Source organism: Barbatula barbatula (assembly GCF_947034865.1).
Source record: "Barbatula barbatula genome assembly, chromosome: 7".
Taxonomy (NCBI): Eukaryota; Metazoa; Chordata; class Actinopteri; order Cypriniformes; family Nemacheilidae; genus Barbatula; species Barbatula barbatula.
The window spans coordinates 21,434,616-21,452,279 of NC_136770.1; the positions used below are offsets into that span (position 1 = coordinate 21,434,616).

Consider the following 17,664-nt stretch of genomic DNA (forward strand, 5'->3'; position numbering starts at 1 on the left):
CTCATTTGAAATGTGCTGATCAAGTAATGCACCATACAGTAAACACAGAAAGACAGAGCGAACGAATGAATAAGCAAAGACTCGATGTTTTGAAACTCCGCATAAAGAGAACGCTCGAGAACAAAGAGGATAGGAAAAGCTCTGGGGTTGAGCAGATGGGCTTTGAAACCTCACCATTTCTCCTCACGACCCCCTTTTTCTCCTGGTTGCTCTCTAAGAAGCTGTGAATGATTAAAGGAATAAGAGGCAGTCGTTTTGGAAAACTGCGCTGAGGAAAATCTGGTTCTAATAGAAGACTTTCCTGCGATGGCAGGAAATAGCTGTCATTTCTGTAGGGGTCCCTTCTCTCTTTTCCTCGCTTTCTCTCTCTAGCTTTTAAAACGCAGCCATAATTCCTAAAAAAGGTAGCACGTGCCTATTTTAAAAGGGTATTAGACAGAGCAAACAGTATAACTCCGTTGCGCATGATTGAGAAAGACATGGCAAAAATCGAAAAAACAAACATTTCAAGAAAATAAAGGATGACCAATGAGTAAAGCTAATAAAAAGGACAAACGGAAACTAGCATGCATGTAGCTTTTCCGTTTGGGGGCACTCGGGTAGAGAAACATCCACCCACACTAAATCTCAGATTGCAAACTGGCTATTAGTCTACACCCTGGAGAGCAATTAATAACATACCACCCTTCATCTTTCAGGTGAATTAGAGATGGATAACAAAACCAGACCGGTACTATAATAATTTGGCCCTCCAAACATTTGACCTGAAACAAACACTTTATCTACACAAGTCATATAGACTTATATTCACCACGTCTATAAAGAAATAGAAAAAGCTGAGATATAATTATAAAACATGTCACAAGCTCTGCCAGGTGTTCACTACAACACTAGAACCTGCACCTTCAAGCCTACAGGTAAAAAGCAGAGATGACAGAATAGAAATTTATCAACAGAAGCAGGATTATACTTGTCAGTCATGGCAAAGCCTGTCATTTATTTAATAAAGAAGTACAGTTTAATCCTGCAGGAACTTGCAATTGCATAGCAGACAAAAGAGATTCAATTCACACCTGGTATTGACATCCAGGTCATCCAAATAAAATGCCCAGCACAGAGTACAGATGTAAACAGCGTCTAAGACACAAGATGGCCACATCGATTTTGTGGTAGTCACTCGTGTTTTGGACATCGAGCATCCAAAGCAAAACACATCCTGTTGACCTCATGGGTTGCTACAGATACAAGGAACCGTCTCATAAATGCGTTGAGCGTAAATTTAGGTTGCAAGTAGAGTATGTGGATTTTTGCACATTATATTACAATGTCTGATTTCTGATCTACTAGATGCAAAAGCATAGACAAAAATGCAAAGAACTAGTGCGTTGTGTCTTCGGTCCGTAAGACAAATTATTATCTTGCAAGGGTGTAAAAATGGTGAAGGTTGATTTATTTTTTCAAAGAGGATGTCCTTAGTGGAAAACAGGAAGCTTAAGGCATATCCCTCCACTCCTTACTCTTCTTTGACATTACAGTATGTTGACAATATCAAAGCTGTATCTTGCTTTCTAGACTTTCTAGAATTCTGATCATGTGACTTACATATAGAAAAACTACCTCTCTTCTATTGTATCAAATGTATTCCTATCGGGGGCCACGTGCCTGAAAAAGAGGCTGACAGATATTTCCACAGCGCAGTTGAACACACTCACACTGGTTAAAGATCCTGCTGTATTGCCATCACATGTTTAAACAATGGAAAGAAGAACCAATCAACTTCGTGTTCTGTTTTCCACCACTTGCCTGTGTTCAGACGGTATGAAAGTGGAGAGAACTGTGTGATTCAGAGAAAGCTTTTGGACACAAGAATGAACATCATGCATTATGCATCCGCTGAAAAACGACCATTTTATAATTTGTATTCAGTTTTTATGAATTTTGTGTTTATAGGTATGTGTTTTTGTATTTTATAGTATCATTTTTGTTCATTTTGTGAACCACCAACAATATTTCTCACAAATTTCAAATAAAAATATTGTTTCTATTTGCAAATGAAAAAAGGAGAAACCTGTGACTTTATGTCACTTCTGATGTTTGATTTTGTTGATATTCAACAGACACTGGACTGGAAGGACCACAACACATCTAGAAATGCAAATTCAATGAAAATTTGCTCTCTTAATTTTTTCAGCGGCTGTAAAAACAAAAAGTGAACAATTTCACAAAAAATTGGATTATGGATTATGTCCATCATAGATGACATTTGATGAACTACACCTGTGGTTACTTTGCTTAGACGCTTGTGTGAACAAAACTGACTGTAAACTAAAAACACCTTGACACCAGTTGGTTTATCGATTCCACTTGGTTAAATACCATATGATTTAATGCAACAAAATGCATACATTATAATCGTGGTTCAGGACTCAAATTTATACTTTTTGGGTCATTGCATGTTCTCGCAGAAGACGTATAACAAGTCCACTAATGTTTTAGTGAGTGCTTGGAGAAGGAACCAAGCTGGGCACTTCAGAAAATAGCCAAATCCCATCAGTAACCTGAGCTTGCGTGTTTCAAAGCCCAGCTCACCGCCTGTCCCCTTGGGTGAAAATTACCCTCAACTCTGACCCTGCCCATGTGGGTAGAAACAACACCCCCCACCTCCATGTCGACGACCACGTCTGGGGTCGCATTACCTCATCTATGAAGTCCAGCGGCTGAAATACTTCACTCGGTTAATGCATCGCTCAATTGTGTTTCTGTCTGTCTGAAAGGCTCTCCGCCACAGTGATTACCCATAGGCCTCCAGCAAAAACCCCAGGCTTTGTATGCAGCAGCTCCTTTGAGAGGGAAGTACAGATTTAATGCACACACGTGGCTGTCTGAATGCTCGGTCACCAAAATCTAGACCGGTGGAAGTCCCCTAAATCAAGGTTTTCAGGTGAGGGGTTCGTGGGGGTGAGGGTACAGTTACTAAGTGGAGCCCCAAGGATGAAACTAAGTTTAGTAAAATTCTCAGAAATCTCGACCCAGACAGAAGATGGAAGAGAGATGATGTACAACAGAACTCAACCTCACTAGTCACGACCTTTTGTTCACTACACATGATGAATTATAGGCAATAATGGATTATTTGACTAGTCTAGAATCATTGGATTTTTAATAGTCTTAGATCCTAAGCTAAACTTCGCATCTAAATAAATTAACTCATAAATCATATCGATATTACTTAATAGTTTTCTGCCTTGCATCTCCCGTTGTGATAAGACTACATCGGTCGAACTTTTTATGTCCGTATTTACTCACCAGAGCAAGACACACATCCAACCAAACATCCTACTTGTTTGTTTATGCACCGACTCACAGCAAACACATTCACACAAGAGACGGTTAAATATGAAATAACTGTAAATGTCACTTACTGTAAGTTTTGGAGCTGGACAAGGCTGTGAGAGTACAAAATATGGAGACGCCAGGTTAATGTATGCATTGCGGTAAGAAGTGATTTGCTGGTGACCCTGGACAAGCTTGTAGAGCTCCAAACACATTTGTCCAGCGATTGCAGCTGTCGTCGTGGCGATAGCTGGAATGATGCAGCCAGCAATTAACTTGCTCTGTAGATGACATCAAAACTACGGAGTGAGGTTTGTGGGTCTTTTTTTCAAAAGAAGAGACTCAATTTGTAAATCTATTTATAAATCTAATGCAAAGACATCCATACATTTTGACAACATGGCTTAAAGGGATAGTTCACCCATTTGCTCACCATCTTGTCATTTCAAACCTGTGTGAATTACTTCTTCTGCAGAACACATTTTGAAGAATGTTGGTGACCAAACAATGGCGGTACCCATTCACTTCTATGTGTATAGATACAAAACCAATGCAAATCAGTAGGTACTGTTGTGGTTCGGTAACCAACATTCTTACAAAGTGTTCTGCAGAAGAAAGAAAGTCATAAAGGTTTAATATGACAAGAGGGACAGTAAAATATGACAGAACTTTCATTCTTGGGTGAACATTCCCTTTAAGTGTCTTAATACTTTTCAGAGCTGTTGTTGACACACTTTCTAAAAGTATAGTTGCAACCAATCACTTGAGGGGCATAAGGGGGGGTTATTCAATTTTCAACTAATCTCCAAAACAAGAGCACAGCATGTGTTGTTTTACTGCAAGAGTCATTTACTTTGTGACGGTCGGCTGTCGGTATGTCATAATTCTCCGCTCTTAGGTTGGATGCAGCGACTATGTAGTCCATGTGGAAATTGTAATCATCATCCTAGAACACAGAATAAAAAAATACAAACATTAATGTGTAAATGTACAAATATAAGCATCACTACAAGTATTGACACAAAGTATAGGTTCAGTTCCCAGTTAAAACAGATAGTAACACAAATTTATTTCTGAATGTTTTTTTAATCTTTTTGGATAAATGCGGTTGCATTTAAAAAAAGCAGTAACATCGGACCCGTTAAATATTTCCATCTAGGGTTGTTTAATTGGTTGGTTAATTGTTGTTAGAACATTTTGCATCGTATAATAATGTTTTGTTAAGTCACACTCTATCGTAGTCTATCACTAAATCGGAACCCACCAACCATCTGTTCTTTCATCACTGTGTCTGTATGGCAAAAACATGGAAAGGACCTGCTATGTTCCAGTACGATGCTGATCAGTATCACGCTACCTTACACAAAAAACTATAATAAATAAAAAACGGGGGGAAGAAGAGAAAATCGTTGCGGCCACAAGAATGTTTGCTCTCTGGTATGACACATTGGCAGATAAAGATCATGTCATATATCAACTTAGACAGTCACCGGTCACCTAATGTAGTCATATGTAATTTCCCCAGTTCGTGTTTCACTGCATGATGTCACACGTTGAAGACCGCTATGTCTGCGGGGCAAATGGGGGTGCAATGTGGCGAGTGGTCAACACTGAAGCCACACTAAAATCTGAAAGTACCGACATTCTCTAACCACATTATCCAAATTTCAAGTCATGCATTTATAAAGATGATGCAAAATAATCCACTGTCAGCCTCTTATCAAGAATCGAGGTGTGATATTAGATCTGATATTCTACAGAACACTTAAGACATCCAAGGTTTGAGGTTTTGGCACCCTTCTATGCCCCAGGCCCTGAAGGAGCACAAAGGCTGTCGACTGTTGGGTGTGTTGGAGGTGTGTTAAAGGAGCATATAATCTGGCAACCTGATGCCAACAGAACCCCCCAAACACACATTCCACTAAAAAAAAACATCTGATCCGCCAAAGCATGTTTTATTGCTGAAAGTGCACACACATGCACACACTTAAAACTTGCATACCGACTTACAAAACACGTCCAAAATGGCCTTGAGGTCATCGAGGGCAAATGTTTCTAATATAATAAAAAACATTTTGCAAATTGTTATTATCAGCATAACAATTTGAGTGATTTAAAGAGAGTTCACCCAAAAATTTAAATTCTGTTATCATTTACTCGCCACGTCTCATACATTTCTTTGTTTGGTTGAACACAAACAAAGATACTTGGAAGAATGTTAGCAACTGACACGTTTTGGGACATCATTGACTACCATATACTTTTGTACTTTGTGTTGTTGCTGTTGAACACAAAATACGATTTAAGCAAGAAAACTAATTCTGGGGCACTTTTGACTACCATTCTATTTTTTTCTACTATGATAGTCAATGATGTCCCAGAACTGTCAGTTGCTAACATTCAACCAAATATATTTTATACAAGTTTGGAACAACTTGAGGGTATGTATGTATGTAATTCATGACAGAATTTTTACATTTTAAAAACAGGAAATTTTGAATGTTTAAGCATTGCAATGTCTCCCTTTTGTGTTCATTAAAAAGCTTTTTCATCTGACGCCACGTTTATGTAAAACCTGATGATCCACGAGTTATGACTTTTTGTACCAATACGGAGTAAACATGGTTAAATGTTCAAAATAGTATCTGACAGTTTAATGTATATAAAGAAACATTTGCTTAACTGTTGCCATATGAACATCCCCAAACAGATACAAAGACCTTTCATCTTCAGAGAAAAGAAGACAGGGATAAATACAGGACAGAAACGAAGCCAAGGATCCCAGGGTGATTTAAAGGGAGAGAAATCTGAAATAGATAGATAGTCTAAAGATTGTGAAAATAGACAGACTGAGTCTAGTCCTTGTCCTAAAAGATAACACAGTGAGATTTTGCTGCCATTTTGGTCCATGTATGTACGTATAGTACGATATGTACGGTTTTGCTTCAGGAAGCCTGTGTCGCATACAAAGAGAAGACTGACTGAAGCAGCGGGGATTCAGAGCTTTACACAAGACCCGTCTGTGTGTGGAGGCTTTCCAGTGAGGTTCGGTGGAGAAGATCTGTCTAAATCTGTTGCATGGATGGAGCTGGTTAAAGGTCGATATAAAGGCAGTTTTGTGGTACATCGAGACCTCCTACCTGACACTAGACACCGACATGTCTGACATGCCCAGTGCACAAACCAAATGTGTGTACTGTATTTGCTAGGCCTGCCAAAGATAACACTTTTTTGCTAGTGTCCTGACAAGCACAGTACCTTCTCAAACTCCTGTGGATTCATCCGGAAGTTAGGATCACTCAGTTGAAGCTTCGACAGTCTGTCCCGTAACCCCTCCAGCTTAACCTTGTCTAAGGGATGAAGTGAGCGAGGGAACGCACTTAAGATGTTTAATATGCTTCAATCTGTATAAACAATTAACACTGTGACATATAGTTCTAAGACTGACCCTCATCATTTCTGGCCTCGTGATCTTCTTTCAGCTCCTCATCGGTCAAGGCGATCTTTACACTGGTTTTAGGAATAAACTCTGGCACGTTCACACCCTGCAGGATTCTCTGAACGTCCGCAGGATTTCTAGAGCCTTCGATTCCATAGATCTGACCGTATAAATTGGCAGCTGCCACAATAAAATCCATATGGGTGGCCTGTAAAAAAAGAGAAAACGGTCCCAAATCAAAATTCTTCTATTGTAACTTATGCTCTTATTGCAAAAGCAACTGTGTTTGTGCTTGAATTTTTGAGGTGGAAAACACTGACATGGGGCACAAAAGCAGACGCAGAGAAACGTGGAACAGCAGGAAATATGTCAGTTAACAGGAAATGATGAATGGGAATGTGTGTGACATAAAAAAATTCACAACTCACAGCTTAAAAACCACAGAATTCAACTCGACCGATACATGAAAAAGAAATCCCTTTAGGGTAAAACCAACCTTACCCAACACTGATAACATTTATAAAGAATTTGAAAAACAGGGAACAATGAGCCATTAAAAGTCAACAATGCTTGTAGACTGGCAACAGCTACATAATTTGCTCATCTAGATTTGAAAGATTTGTTTTACATGTATTTGATTTAATTGAATTTACCATAAAAAGCAAGCCTTGCTTGCTAATTTAGCACTGTGTGCAAGGTTATCTGTGTGTGTGTGTGAGGGGTCGCGGATTAACATGTTGTCACCTATCTTGGTTAATCTCAGGTGATCTGTGACAGCAAAGAGTATTCAATTCACACACAGAGAGAAACTGAGAGCTGCTCAGATAAATGTCAGACAGTCATGTCTGAGGAGGATGCTGATGGGATAACCCGGGGGCTGTTTGTGGGGATTTACTGGCTAGAACTTACATTGTTTGTGTCAAAGGTCAAAGGATGTGGACATCTCTTTGCACCCATCCAGAATGGAAGACCAGAGCTGGTTAACTAAAGAAAAACATCAAGACAGAAGTAACAATTATATCATTATTATATTAAAGTGGAATTTAGACATCTGAAAACATTTTATCTATAATCATTATACTCATTTAATTGAGTAACCAGCATGACATTCATTTAATTGGTATGAAATCAAAAAGCGAAAAAGTACCGCATGCTAACAATTAATTTTGTGTTAATGTGCTTAAGCTATGCATTAGGTTTAAAATGTGATGTTGTCCAACACTGCACATGAATGACAAGCACTGGCAAGTTTACATGTGTTGTGGGACAAATGGAACCCTTGCAGCTACTGGTCACATGCTGTTGCTAACTGGATGGGATTGGTGACCATAAAGCCCCTGTCTCCATACTCGTCTCTCAGCCTTTTGCTCAGACAGACAGAATAATGACTTTATCATGTGTATGTGTTCGGTGCAGTTTGTTTCCTAACAACAACAGGAGGGCTGCTGAAAAAAGTACACACAGACTAGCAAAAAGGCAATTTTTTTAATTTTTAGTCTTAGTAGCCACGGCAGGAGAATCTTCCCGCTGACAAAGCTGTTACGCCAAGCTCATCCAACCCCTCGAGTTTATTCCTTAACACCATTTTCTTTCAAATCAGATGTACACAAAATACTCATGAATGTCTCGTTTATAAAAATCGTAGAATTGGTCAAATTGGGTGAAAACTTGTCTCGTATCAAGTGTATAAAATTTAGCACCGATGTTTGTTCTTTAAGAGATATAAATATCCAGGAAATATTCCCATTAACACAGCACTGTTAAACTCATCCAAAACTCAAAATCAGTTTCTTAAGAAATGGAGGATTTTCCTTAAAACCAGACTTCTTACTCAATCCATGCCTGTATGTTTCAGCTTCTTACACAGAAAAGTGATTGTTGCATCATATAGAATATCTTCAGCTTCAGGTTGTGCAACAGATGTATCTGGAATTGGGAGATAATGGACATTTAAGAGTTTCAACAAGTCTTGTCAATGTCTCCACCTCTCCGAGTGGATGTTTATCTCTGTTTGCAGACACCGATGCTATGATTGAGATGTCTTCATATCCAAATATACTCTAATGCAACCACCCCAAACACAACATATCATTACACTATAGATTTAATCCTTAATAACTATTTTCTATGACAACGATTCATTTTATAAAGTCAAAATATTAAGATTTTAAGTATCTAGAGACATAATGTGTTTGTGCTGCTCGTATATCCGAAACCATTGACATGTGTTAAGAAATGTAAACGTTATTGTGATTTTATTGCCAAATAAGCGTAGCTCCCCTGTTTACTTGCATTTGATTTCATGCTACTCTTGCCACGACCAATATGGCGGCGCCACTGACGTATTGAAGTAGTTGACCAAAGCCGTGATGTATGTCTATGATCAAACCTATTGACCAATCTCTCTGCTTTGAAGCAGCAGCATATAACCATTACTGTTGGACAACAATGCCACCTGCTGGTCCAAAAAAGCTCACCTTTTCCTTAAAATATTATTTACAAGGACCATAAAATAATCTGGTTAAACAATCTGGTTGAACTAGCAACCTTCTAGTTTTTATTTTTATAGGATTGGAGAACTTTTGTGTTTGGATCTCAGTATTACCTGGCCAGGAGGAAAGCAGTGCAGCAGTTGTCTAATGTCATTGTTGTAGAGTGTTTCCCACCGTCTGCGCGCCCAGCTGACACAGTCAGTCCAGTTCTGGGGCCGTCCCTGAGTGAGACTCCTATAGACGCCTTCCAACACTTCCACGGCCTCCACATCCCCACGAGTGACCGTGCGCTCCACAAACGCTTGGTCACTGCAATGGAGACCACATTAAACATAAAAGCAACATTATTAGCGACAATAAATGACTATAGGTGTATAGAATTTTCACACATATTGTCTGAATGTCATTGCATAAGGTATTTATTTTAAAGGTGGCATAGGCACTTAAAGCAAAACAGTTCTCCTTCAAAAGGGAACATAGGTGTTGCCCTCTAAACTGAAATTTTAACCACAAAAAAGCCGTTGATGTTAGTCTAGTTTGATGAGCGAGTAAGTGAGTTGGGTGGGGCCTTCCTTGACTTGCAGGTCACAATTTGCTGACAGCTAACAGGAAGTAGTTGAGATTGGGGCAGCTATGCGGTATCTGCTTCCTCCACACGCCACCTAGACTTCCTGCACACTAGCCTCTCTATAAACATCCTTTGCTCCATTTCAAGTGGAAAGATCTGACAGTTGGCAGTGGCAGGAAGTCAGAGAGTTGCGCTAATAACGGTTAGCTAAGGTTGAGAAACTGGTTTGAAAAAAGTGATTTTTCAAGCACACAAACCAGTAGAATCTGACACCACATTACCAACACATTCCTTTATTTACATGAATCTGAATTATTTAATATTATTTATTGGCTGAATAGCATTTTGTCATACCTGAGATATTGGTTCACATTCTCAGCTTTGTGTTTGAACAGGCCTTCAAATTGATCTCGGGCCCACTGAAAATAAAAAACAGACACATATGCACTTTACTATATAGATCTTAGACCTCACTTGTAATGTATACCTAATATATATAGCTTTCCTACAGTATACCTTTTACATATCATCTGTGTACTGTTCGTACCAAATACATACCCACAACTGTATGTATATTCTCCTGTATAGCTTCTTCATCTCACCGATTGTGACTGTATATACTGTAGTTTTCCTAAATAGCTCCTTCGTGTAATCTAGAGTGTACAGTATATGCTCTACCATGTAGCTTTTACATCTCACATGCAGTGCATATACTACACTCTACATAGCTCTATCCTATACCTCTTATATCAAACCTATAGTGTATACAGTATATGATATAATGTATATAAAGCTCTTACATCTTTCCTGTCTTGTATATATTGTACTACATACACGTTCTCTTTGTATGTCTCACCTGTAGAGTGTGCTCTATACGGTGTGGGAAATTTTTGAGTGTGCATAGGGGAATGGCCTTCTGTCCTCCAGATGTCGAAGGTCCGTAAGACTCGGTCAGATGTGGCACTACTACCAATGTGTGGCCTTTGCTACCCAGAGTTCCCCCCTCCAGCATGGGCTTTCTGTTCCGTACACAACATTTGTCGAGATAAACTCCTTAAGTAAAATAAACGCATGTTAGTTATGTACCAGGGCTACTCAGACCACGCGTACACAGCACGCCATTGTGAACACGTGTCTTGGTGTTGCCTTTTGGTGCATAGCAGATACAAGCAACATCACTCACTGGCATCAACGTTGTCCAGCGCTGCTGCCACCCCGTCGAGCTGACTGTAAAATGAATATGTGTAAACCTGCTCGGTTTCTGGAGCCACACGGTTTTGATGAGCAGTGATATTCATGTAAGGATTCATCTTTTTAACGGATTCGGCCGCCATCTCTGACTTCATCCTCTGAATGAAATATAGCATGCATTTAACACCCCGACCATAAAATTACAACATAAAAATAATAAAGATGTACATTTTCAGTAATTCTGGGTATTAATAATAACTGGAGTGACAAAATAACTACTTTTCTTTTCCACAATGTCTATATTGGCTATTGTTTTGGTTTCGACCGTGGTTCATCTAGTTAAACAATACAGTGGACATCAAACTATGATCACTAATATATTTTAAATAAATGGGTGTGTACGTTGGAGGTGGAGGACCACCAAATACGCTTACCCCAATGTCATGAGAGCCAAACAGAAACTGCCGATTCAGATTTGATCGCTCGATGGAGTCCATGTCAGTTACTATGATGCTCCCACCCTCTCCTGCACCAAGGCCAATCATGGCAAAGTTTTTCAACAGCTCACAACCAATTGCTCCAGCTCCAACCTAATTACAAACAGTAAAAAGCAAGTTTTTAGAGTATAACAATAACTTTGTACTCTATGACTAATGAATGGTGCAGGAATTTGAGAATGAGTTGAACTTATATGTCGGTTTGTACTTATATATTTGATATACTGATACTTATATTCACACACAGAAGGTTTCAACTACAAAAGACCTGAAAGGTTATTAACGTTTTCCTACAAATACCAGGTAGATTCATACAGGAAACTCTGACATACACATACTTCCTACTGAACAGGAAATACCACCTGACTCAGAAACTACCTTCCTGTACGTTTTACACCTCTGAGCCATTGATTTAAACACTTCTCTCAAAAACCGTTATACTGTATGATAAACAGCTTAAGAGCCTGCGTCAGCTCCACAATAATGTGTGATGTCTCCCTCTGCTGGTGACTCTGCCACAATACACTCACCAAAAAATACTTTTGCTTCTTTAGTTTGTCTTGAAAAGCGGATCCAAACACAGCGATCTGCCCATCATACCTACAGTCTTTCTAAAGGATAGAAGACAAAAATGAAATGAGTGGAGTTTAACAGTTTATGTCAAGTTCTGGAAATCAGGATGGCTAAAAGAACATAATAGGTGTTTATTGAGAATGCTTTTGCTGCTTACAGGAGCGCAGGCCTCTTCAGTCAGACTTTCAACTTCAGGAAGACATTCCAGGGCATCAAAGTACAACCACTGTCTAAGAGGGGTGAATTTACCACTGAAAGCCTGGTGAATTTCATAAATATGTAATCATGAATCAAATCTACATCGTTGACCATCTCCAATATATTTCAGGCACAAGCATATGTTCAATAAAAAGGGTTATACTACCATTCAGGGGGACTAAACTTTATCTCACCTTCAAGACCTCCTGAGCAGCCAGACCCCCAATTAATGCATTAAGAGGCGCCAGGTCACCCATGGCAACCATAGATAATTTTCTCACGACATCTTCATCCAGGTCGCTGAACCTTTTAGTTACACTGAGATCTTTTGCAATATTGACCAGCAGTTCAGCATCGGCCTGTAGAGGGTAGCAGAAACACAGATCTATTACAATGAACTAATAAAATATCAAAAATTTGTATTCTGTCATATTGTAATGTTTTTTTAATTTCACTCACCTGGGATCTAGGGCTTGGTGTCCGGCTGTTTTCCTCAGAGAATTTATGCAGGGCTAGGAAAGCCAGGTGCAGAGACAAATGTCTTTTGGTTTTGCCATAATCCATCATCTCGAGAAGCTCATGATCTCGAAAAACTTCATCTAGGGCCACATGGAAAGGTTTCTGAAGGCATTAAAATATTTGCACTGCTTAATGATCACATAATAATAACCGTGGATAAAAAGAATGAGCCTGCCAAATCACCGTCATGCCGATTCGCACAGGACTAATATAATCACAGGACCTCAGTGTTCGTCCAAATATAGCAGGCCTTTAAAGGGTTAATTTTTACTTTACAAATTACAGAAATGGCCGATTCGCACGGGATTAAGATCACAGACAACCTTTGCAGTAATTACAAATGACTAGAGGTCCCCAGTTAAAACTTATCCCGTGCGAATAGGGCTCTAGTCACATTCTAGAATGTAGTAAAATAGCTACATTTTGATAAGCAATACTCACAAAGTTGAGGATCTTTGACTGTTTGACCTCGGTTGCCACTCCGCTTCTCTCATACTCAGAAAAGCCTGAAGTGTCACAGATACTAAACGAGTATTTATCTAAAAGGTGAGATGTTATTGGTTTAATATGTTCTATCACTACCACATATCAGCACTCAAACCGTCATACTGTATCACGCTGACCTCTCACTTTAATCTCAATGGGTTCACAGCCGTTGAGTTTTGCCATGCCTTGAATTCCAGAGAAAGTCACAAACATGCCATCAGTAAACTGGTGGCTTTCCTCTTCTGTGCAGGTCACAATGCCTGGATTCTCCTAAAATGGCCGTTATCAGCAAAGGTTAGTAATGTATTTGACGTTTTTTGACAAAGTTTGTTTAGATGAATCATTTTTGGAATTGTACAAGTATTCAAATAGAATAAAAAACAAATGTGTGAGGACACAGAAATGACACACTGCACCTTTAAGGACGGAACAGAAAGTAAAAACGTGACTTTTTTTGTGATGTGTCACCTTGCTGATATGAGAAATCATGGCTGAAACTGGAGTGTCACCATCTGTATCTCTAACCTCAAAAGAATCGCCAAAATCACAGAACAACTGCCTGTAAACACAGTAAACAGCAACATCTTTAGCACCTGTGTACAAGATTAATATTAGTACATGCTGATATACTTTTAGTTCATAGTATCATAGTATGCGTGAACTGAAAAATAGCAATTACTGCCAGTGACTGGACAAGGCCCAAAGTTAATCTAATTTTTCTATATGGTCGCTTTTTTATGTCCAGACACATAGAATGGCAGGGTTTTGTTTTTGGTTAATTCCTAGGAAGCAGCAATTCATACCCACAAAGTCCTCTGGTGTCAGCCACAATAAACTTTATATTGTTTGAATTGCAAAACTTTCCCAAGCGTAGCTGCTCATCTAAAGTGGAATCTGTGAGCACCACCACCTACCGTACAAAACAAAATAACATCCATTATAGACAAAACCTGAAAAGGATTCAAACCAAAGACAAAATTCAAACTCACCTGGAACTGCTGCAGGAAGTCTTCATTGAGTTTATTAGTGTGTGCCGTCACACGGACGTAGACGTTCAGACTAGACAGCGGTTTCTCGGAACACAATGCTCTTTTTTGACCCAGATAACTTTCCTTCAGGTAAAACTTATATAAAACATATATAACAGCAGCTTATTTTAAGGAAGAAATAATAACATGTGCATGTTTGAAATATGACAAATATGAAATAATTACCTGAGAAGACAGGTCTCTCCACTCTACCACGCCTTCATCCTGGATGGTTACGGACCGGACCCCTGCCAAAATCACATTCTTGGCTATCTCCACACCAAGACCTCTCATTCCAGCAATGAGAACGTCCGCCTTTCCCATGCGACGCATGGAATCATGGTCAATCACATACCTGGTGTGAGAATGATGAACAATTGCACTGTGGGTAATGTCACATTTCCTAATCTGCTCATCAGGATTTTGGGTAGTCTACAATTAGTTCACATACAGTTAAATCACTTCATGGTTAAATGCATGACATTATTTATTATCTATAAACACTTATGACATAGACAAAGAGAAAATTAAACAGAAGCCCTCACAATTGTCGAGAATATAAACTCTCGTCGATATCAGTCAGTGCCATATTCCTGTAACAAAGTAAAACAATAACTAGCTTTTTAATAAGTTATTTGACCTAAAGCACATTTTACAAAGCTGAGCAATGACCTGAAAAGAATACATTCCAATCGTGTTACCTTTTACAAATAGAAAAATACCATATTGTTTGCTATGCTGTTTTGGATATGCGCATTAAACAAAATATACCAAGGTACTAGGTTGCATCGCTTGCTGTGAACGCGACAAAGTGAATTTAAATCAAATATTTTACAATAAAACAAAAGACACATTTCCACATATAACGTATTATCATTTAAAATGATAAGTAAACGTTGTCAATGTGCAGGAACGCGTATTGTCGATTACCTGAATCCGGAGATTATTGGTCTTGACGTCCTCCGTCAAAACAGAAAGTTATTGGATGGTAAGAAAAGGGTTTCACTTTCGCTTCTGTCAAAATAAAAAAAACGGATATTTGCCGTCACATTCAGTGAAATGCACAATTTATTTATTTTTGTTTGTTTGTATGTTTGATCTTCGAAAGTTTAAGTGATTTGTAATCAGATTTGGCCAAAACAAAAGTCATCTAGTCATAGGCACGAACGTACAAACACTAGATGGCGCTTGACATTTAGAAATAAAATAGAATGACATCGCTTCTGACGTCGTAAAAGGGCGGATGCTAGTGGCCCGGATGTTGATTATTTTTGGTCAGGCACGACCCTTCTAAGCAATATAATAGACAATACAATGTTATTTTTATTCAAATAAAGGGATCTAGCCTGGAATTAAAACCCAGCTGTAATTATTTCTTTCGTGTTTTTTAACCAAGTGACACATAACAGTAAAGAGAGAAAATATGGGCATTAATACATTTTTGCACAAAGGTTTTATTTGCAAAAAACACCAGCACATATTTACAATTGTCATAGACAAGAATATATTAAAAAGATAGAGATAGCGTCATGTTATGGCGCAATCTTTGTAAAACAAAATGTACAAGTAAAGTGCTCCTTCATTTTCTTCACAAACTTCTGGTCTCTGACACCGTATATCAAAGGACTTAGTAATCTTGGCATAATATTTGTCAGCAGATAGGTTAAGAAATTGATCTTACTTCTGTGTAGAGGAAAAAGGGAAATGAGAAGAAAATCTAAAACATTGGTGAGATAAGACAGCATACAAAGAAGTAACTGCACACCATGCAACAATATTGTGTTTCGAGCCTTGTTTGCTGAGCCTCCTGAACTCGCCCTTTTTGCTGTGAACATGACATTGCAGTAAGTGTAAATTACAATGAACCAGACCAAAGACATGTAGATGATTTGTGAATAAGTAAAACGATCCTGATGGAGTTTGGTAGGAAATACAACTGGGGGGTAGCAAAACACAACAGTCCTCTGGAAAGACGCGGGCTGAGTTGAAAGTAAAATGAGGAAATCTGCCAGAGAAGGTATGACTCCTATAAACCATAGAAAACAAATGAAGATGTATGTCCTTTGCGGTGTGCAAAGCTGATGGTGATGCAATGGTTTGCAGACAGCGATGAAACGTTCGACGGCCATGCCGGCCAGATTCAAGGGACTAATCATAAAAGTGGTTGTGGCAAGAAATATCAATGTGCAACAAAAAGGAAAATTAAGTAGTCGCAAGACGTAACTCATGACATATAGAGTTACCGTTACAAATATCATAATCGTGTCATTTATGACTAGGTGAATGTATAAAATATATCTGGAGTCATTTGAAAATATTGGATTGGCAAGAAAGGTGACCACGAGCATCCCGTTAATAGAATTAATGATCACTCCAAGAAAAACGATCACAATGTTTTTAACAAAAGCTTCTTCATAACTATCAACAACGAGATGAGATGTCGAGTTCATTTTCAGGGTCTTCTGCAGTCAAGTGTCTGGAACAAAGCAACAAGGCACTGGTTAATAACAGACAGGCACACACAATCAAATCAAGATTTAGGATTTTATAATAATATATATTATTCTGAGTTAGAATTATATCTTTAAATATTCCAAAATGTCATTTTATTTTTAACAACTAGCCTCTAAAAATCAAATTTTATTCTTTGATTCTCAGCCCATTCTGTTCGAAGTCTTTTAGATACACTCACCTTAAAGGGTAGTTCAACTGGATCTTAATGTACTGTCGGTGTGAGACCTCTCTGAGTTTCAATTCAGTGCTGCATGTACATGTGTTTTTATTGGTTTGGTTTTAGGGGAGAGATCATGAATAATTTGTTGGCCGTTACCCTGGGGTCATTTTAACTTATTCCTACGTTTTGTTCTGCATCCATTGCAAGGGCGTTGCTAGACCTAAATCTCTACTGCACAGACGTAACAACCAAGAATACTGCTTAACTATTGATGGATGTTCCATAAAACCCTCATCTTTAGCTAAGAATCTTGGCTTTATATTCGATAGTACTCTGTCATTTGAAAACCAGGTCGCCAACACCTGTAAAATTGCGTTTTTCCATCTTAAAAATATATCTAAACTACGTCATATGCTGTCACCATCAGATGCAGAGAAGCTTATACATGCCTTTATGACATCAAGACTAGATTACTGTAATGCACTATTGGGTGGTTGCCCTGCAGGCCTATTACAAAAACTCCAACTGGTCCAAAATGCGGCAGCTCGAGTTCTTACACGTACAAAAAAGAATGAGCATATTAGCCCGGTTCTGTCAACCTTGCACTGGTTACATATAAAGCATCGCATAAACTTTAAAATCTTGCTTATTACCTATAAAGCCTTG

At 38.7% G+C, this 17,664-nt stretch overlaps 2 protein-coding genes across 3 annotated transcripts in view; both read right to left on the reverse strand.

The window, feature by feature from the left end:
- The window catches only part of uba7 (ubiquitin-like modifier activating enzyme 7), a 28,238-nt gene extending 12,735 nt beyond the window's left edge, over window positions 1–15,503 (reverse strand). Inside the window, exons 1-23 of one of the 2 annotated variants that reach the window (XM_079459709.1) lie at window positions 15,255–15,394; window positions 14,870–14,917; window positions 14,511–14,679; window positions 14,286–14,420; window positions 14,100–14,206; window positions 13,765–13,855; window positions 13,434–13,566; window positions 13,252–13,349; window positions 12,751–12,912; window positions 12,486–12,650; window positions 12,251–12,352; window positions 12,051–12,131; window positions 11,458–11,613; window positions 11,016–11,181; window positions 10,689–10,885; window positions 10,187–10,251; window positions 9,378–9,573; window positions 7,682–7,756; window positions 6,782–6,980; window positions 6,592–6,683; window positions 4,187–4,279; window positions 3,423–3,614; window positions 2,697–2,840 (exon numbers count right to left, since the gene is read on the reverse strand). In XM_079459709.1, coding sequence (XP_079315835.1) covers window positions 2,748–2,840; window positions 3,423–3,614; window positions 4,187–4,279; window positions 6,592–6,683; window positions 6,782–6,980; window positions 7,682–7,756; window positions 9,378–9,573; window positions 10,187–10,251; window positions 10,689–10,885; window positions 11,016–11,181; window positions 11,458–11,613; window positions 12,051–12,131; window positions 12,251–12,352; window positions 12,486–12,650; window positions 12,751–12,912; window positions 13,252–13,349; window positions 13,434–13,566; window positions 13,765–13,855; window positions 14,100–14,206; window positions 14,286–14,420; window positions 14,511–14,679; window positions 14,870–14,913 — 2,811 coding nt within the window. In that variant the 5' untranslated portion in view covers window positions 14,914–14,917; window positions 15,255–15,394 and the 3' untranslated portion in view covers window positions 2,697–2,747. Of the gene's footprint in view, window positions 1–2,696; window positions 2,841–3,422; window positions 3,615–4,186; window positions 4,280–6,591; window positions 6,684–6,781; window positions 6,981–7,681; window positions 7,757–9,377; window positions 9,574–10,186; window positions 10,252–10,688; window positions 10,886–11,015; window positions 11,182–11,457; window positions 11,614–12,050; window positions 12,132–12,250; window positions 12,353–12,485; window positions 12,651–12,750; window positions 12,913–13,251; window positions 13,350–13,433; window positions 13,567–13,764; window positions 13,856–14,099; window positions 14,207–14,285; window positions 14,421–14,510; window positions 14,680–14,869; window positions 14,918–15,254 lie in introns of those variants that run through there. The other variant, XM_079459708.1, reaches the window with a different exon arrangement.
- A 353-nt stretch (window positions 15,504–15,856) lies between these two features.
- LOC306896773 (odorant receptor 131-2-like) lies at window positions 15,857–16,774 on the reverse strand (the record flags this gene model as incomplete). The annotated part of the gene is made up of 1 exon (XM_079461043.1): window positions 15,857–16,774. One exon carries the CDS (start codon window positions 16,772–16,774, stop codon window positions 15,857–15,859), a length of 918 nt encoding a protein of 305 aa, XP_079317169.1.
- Between the last annotated feature and the right edge of the window lie 890 nt (window positions 16,775–17,664).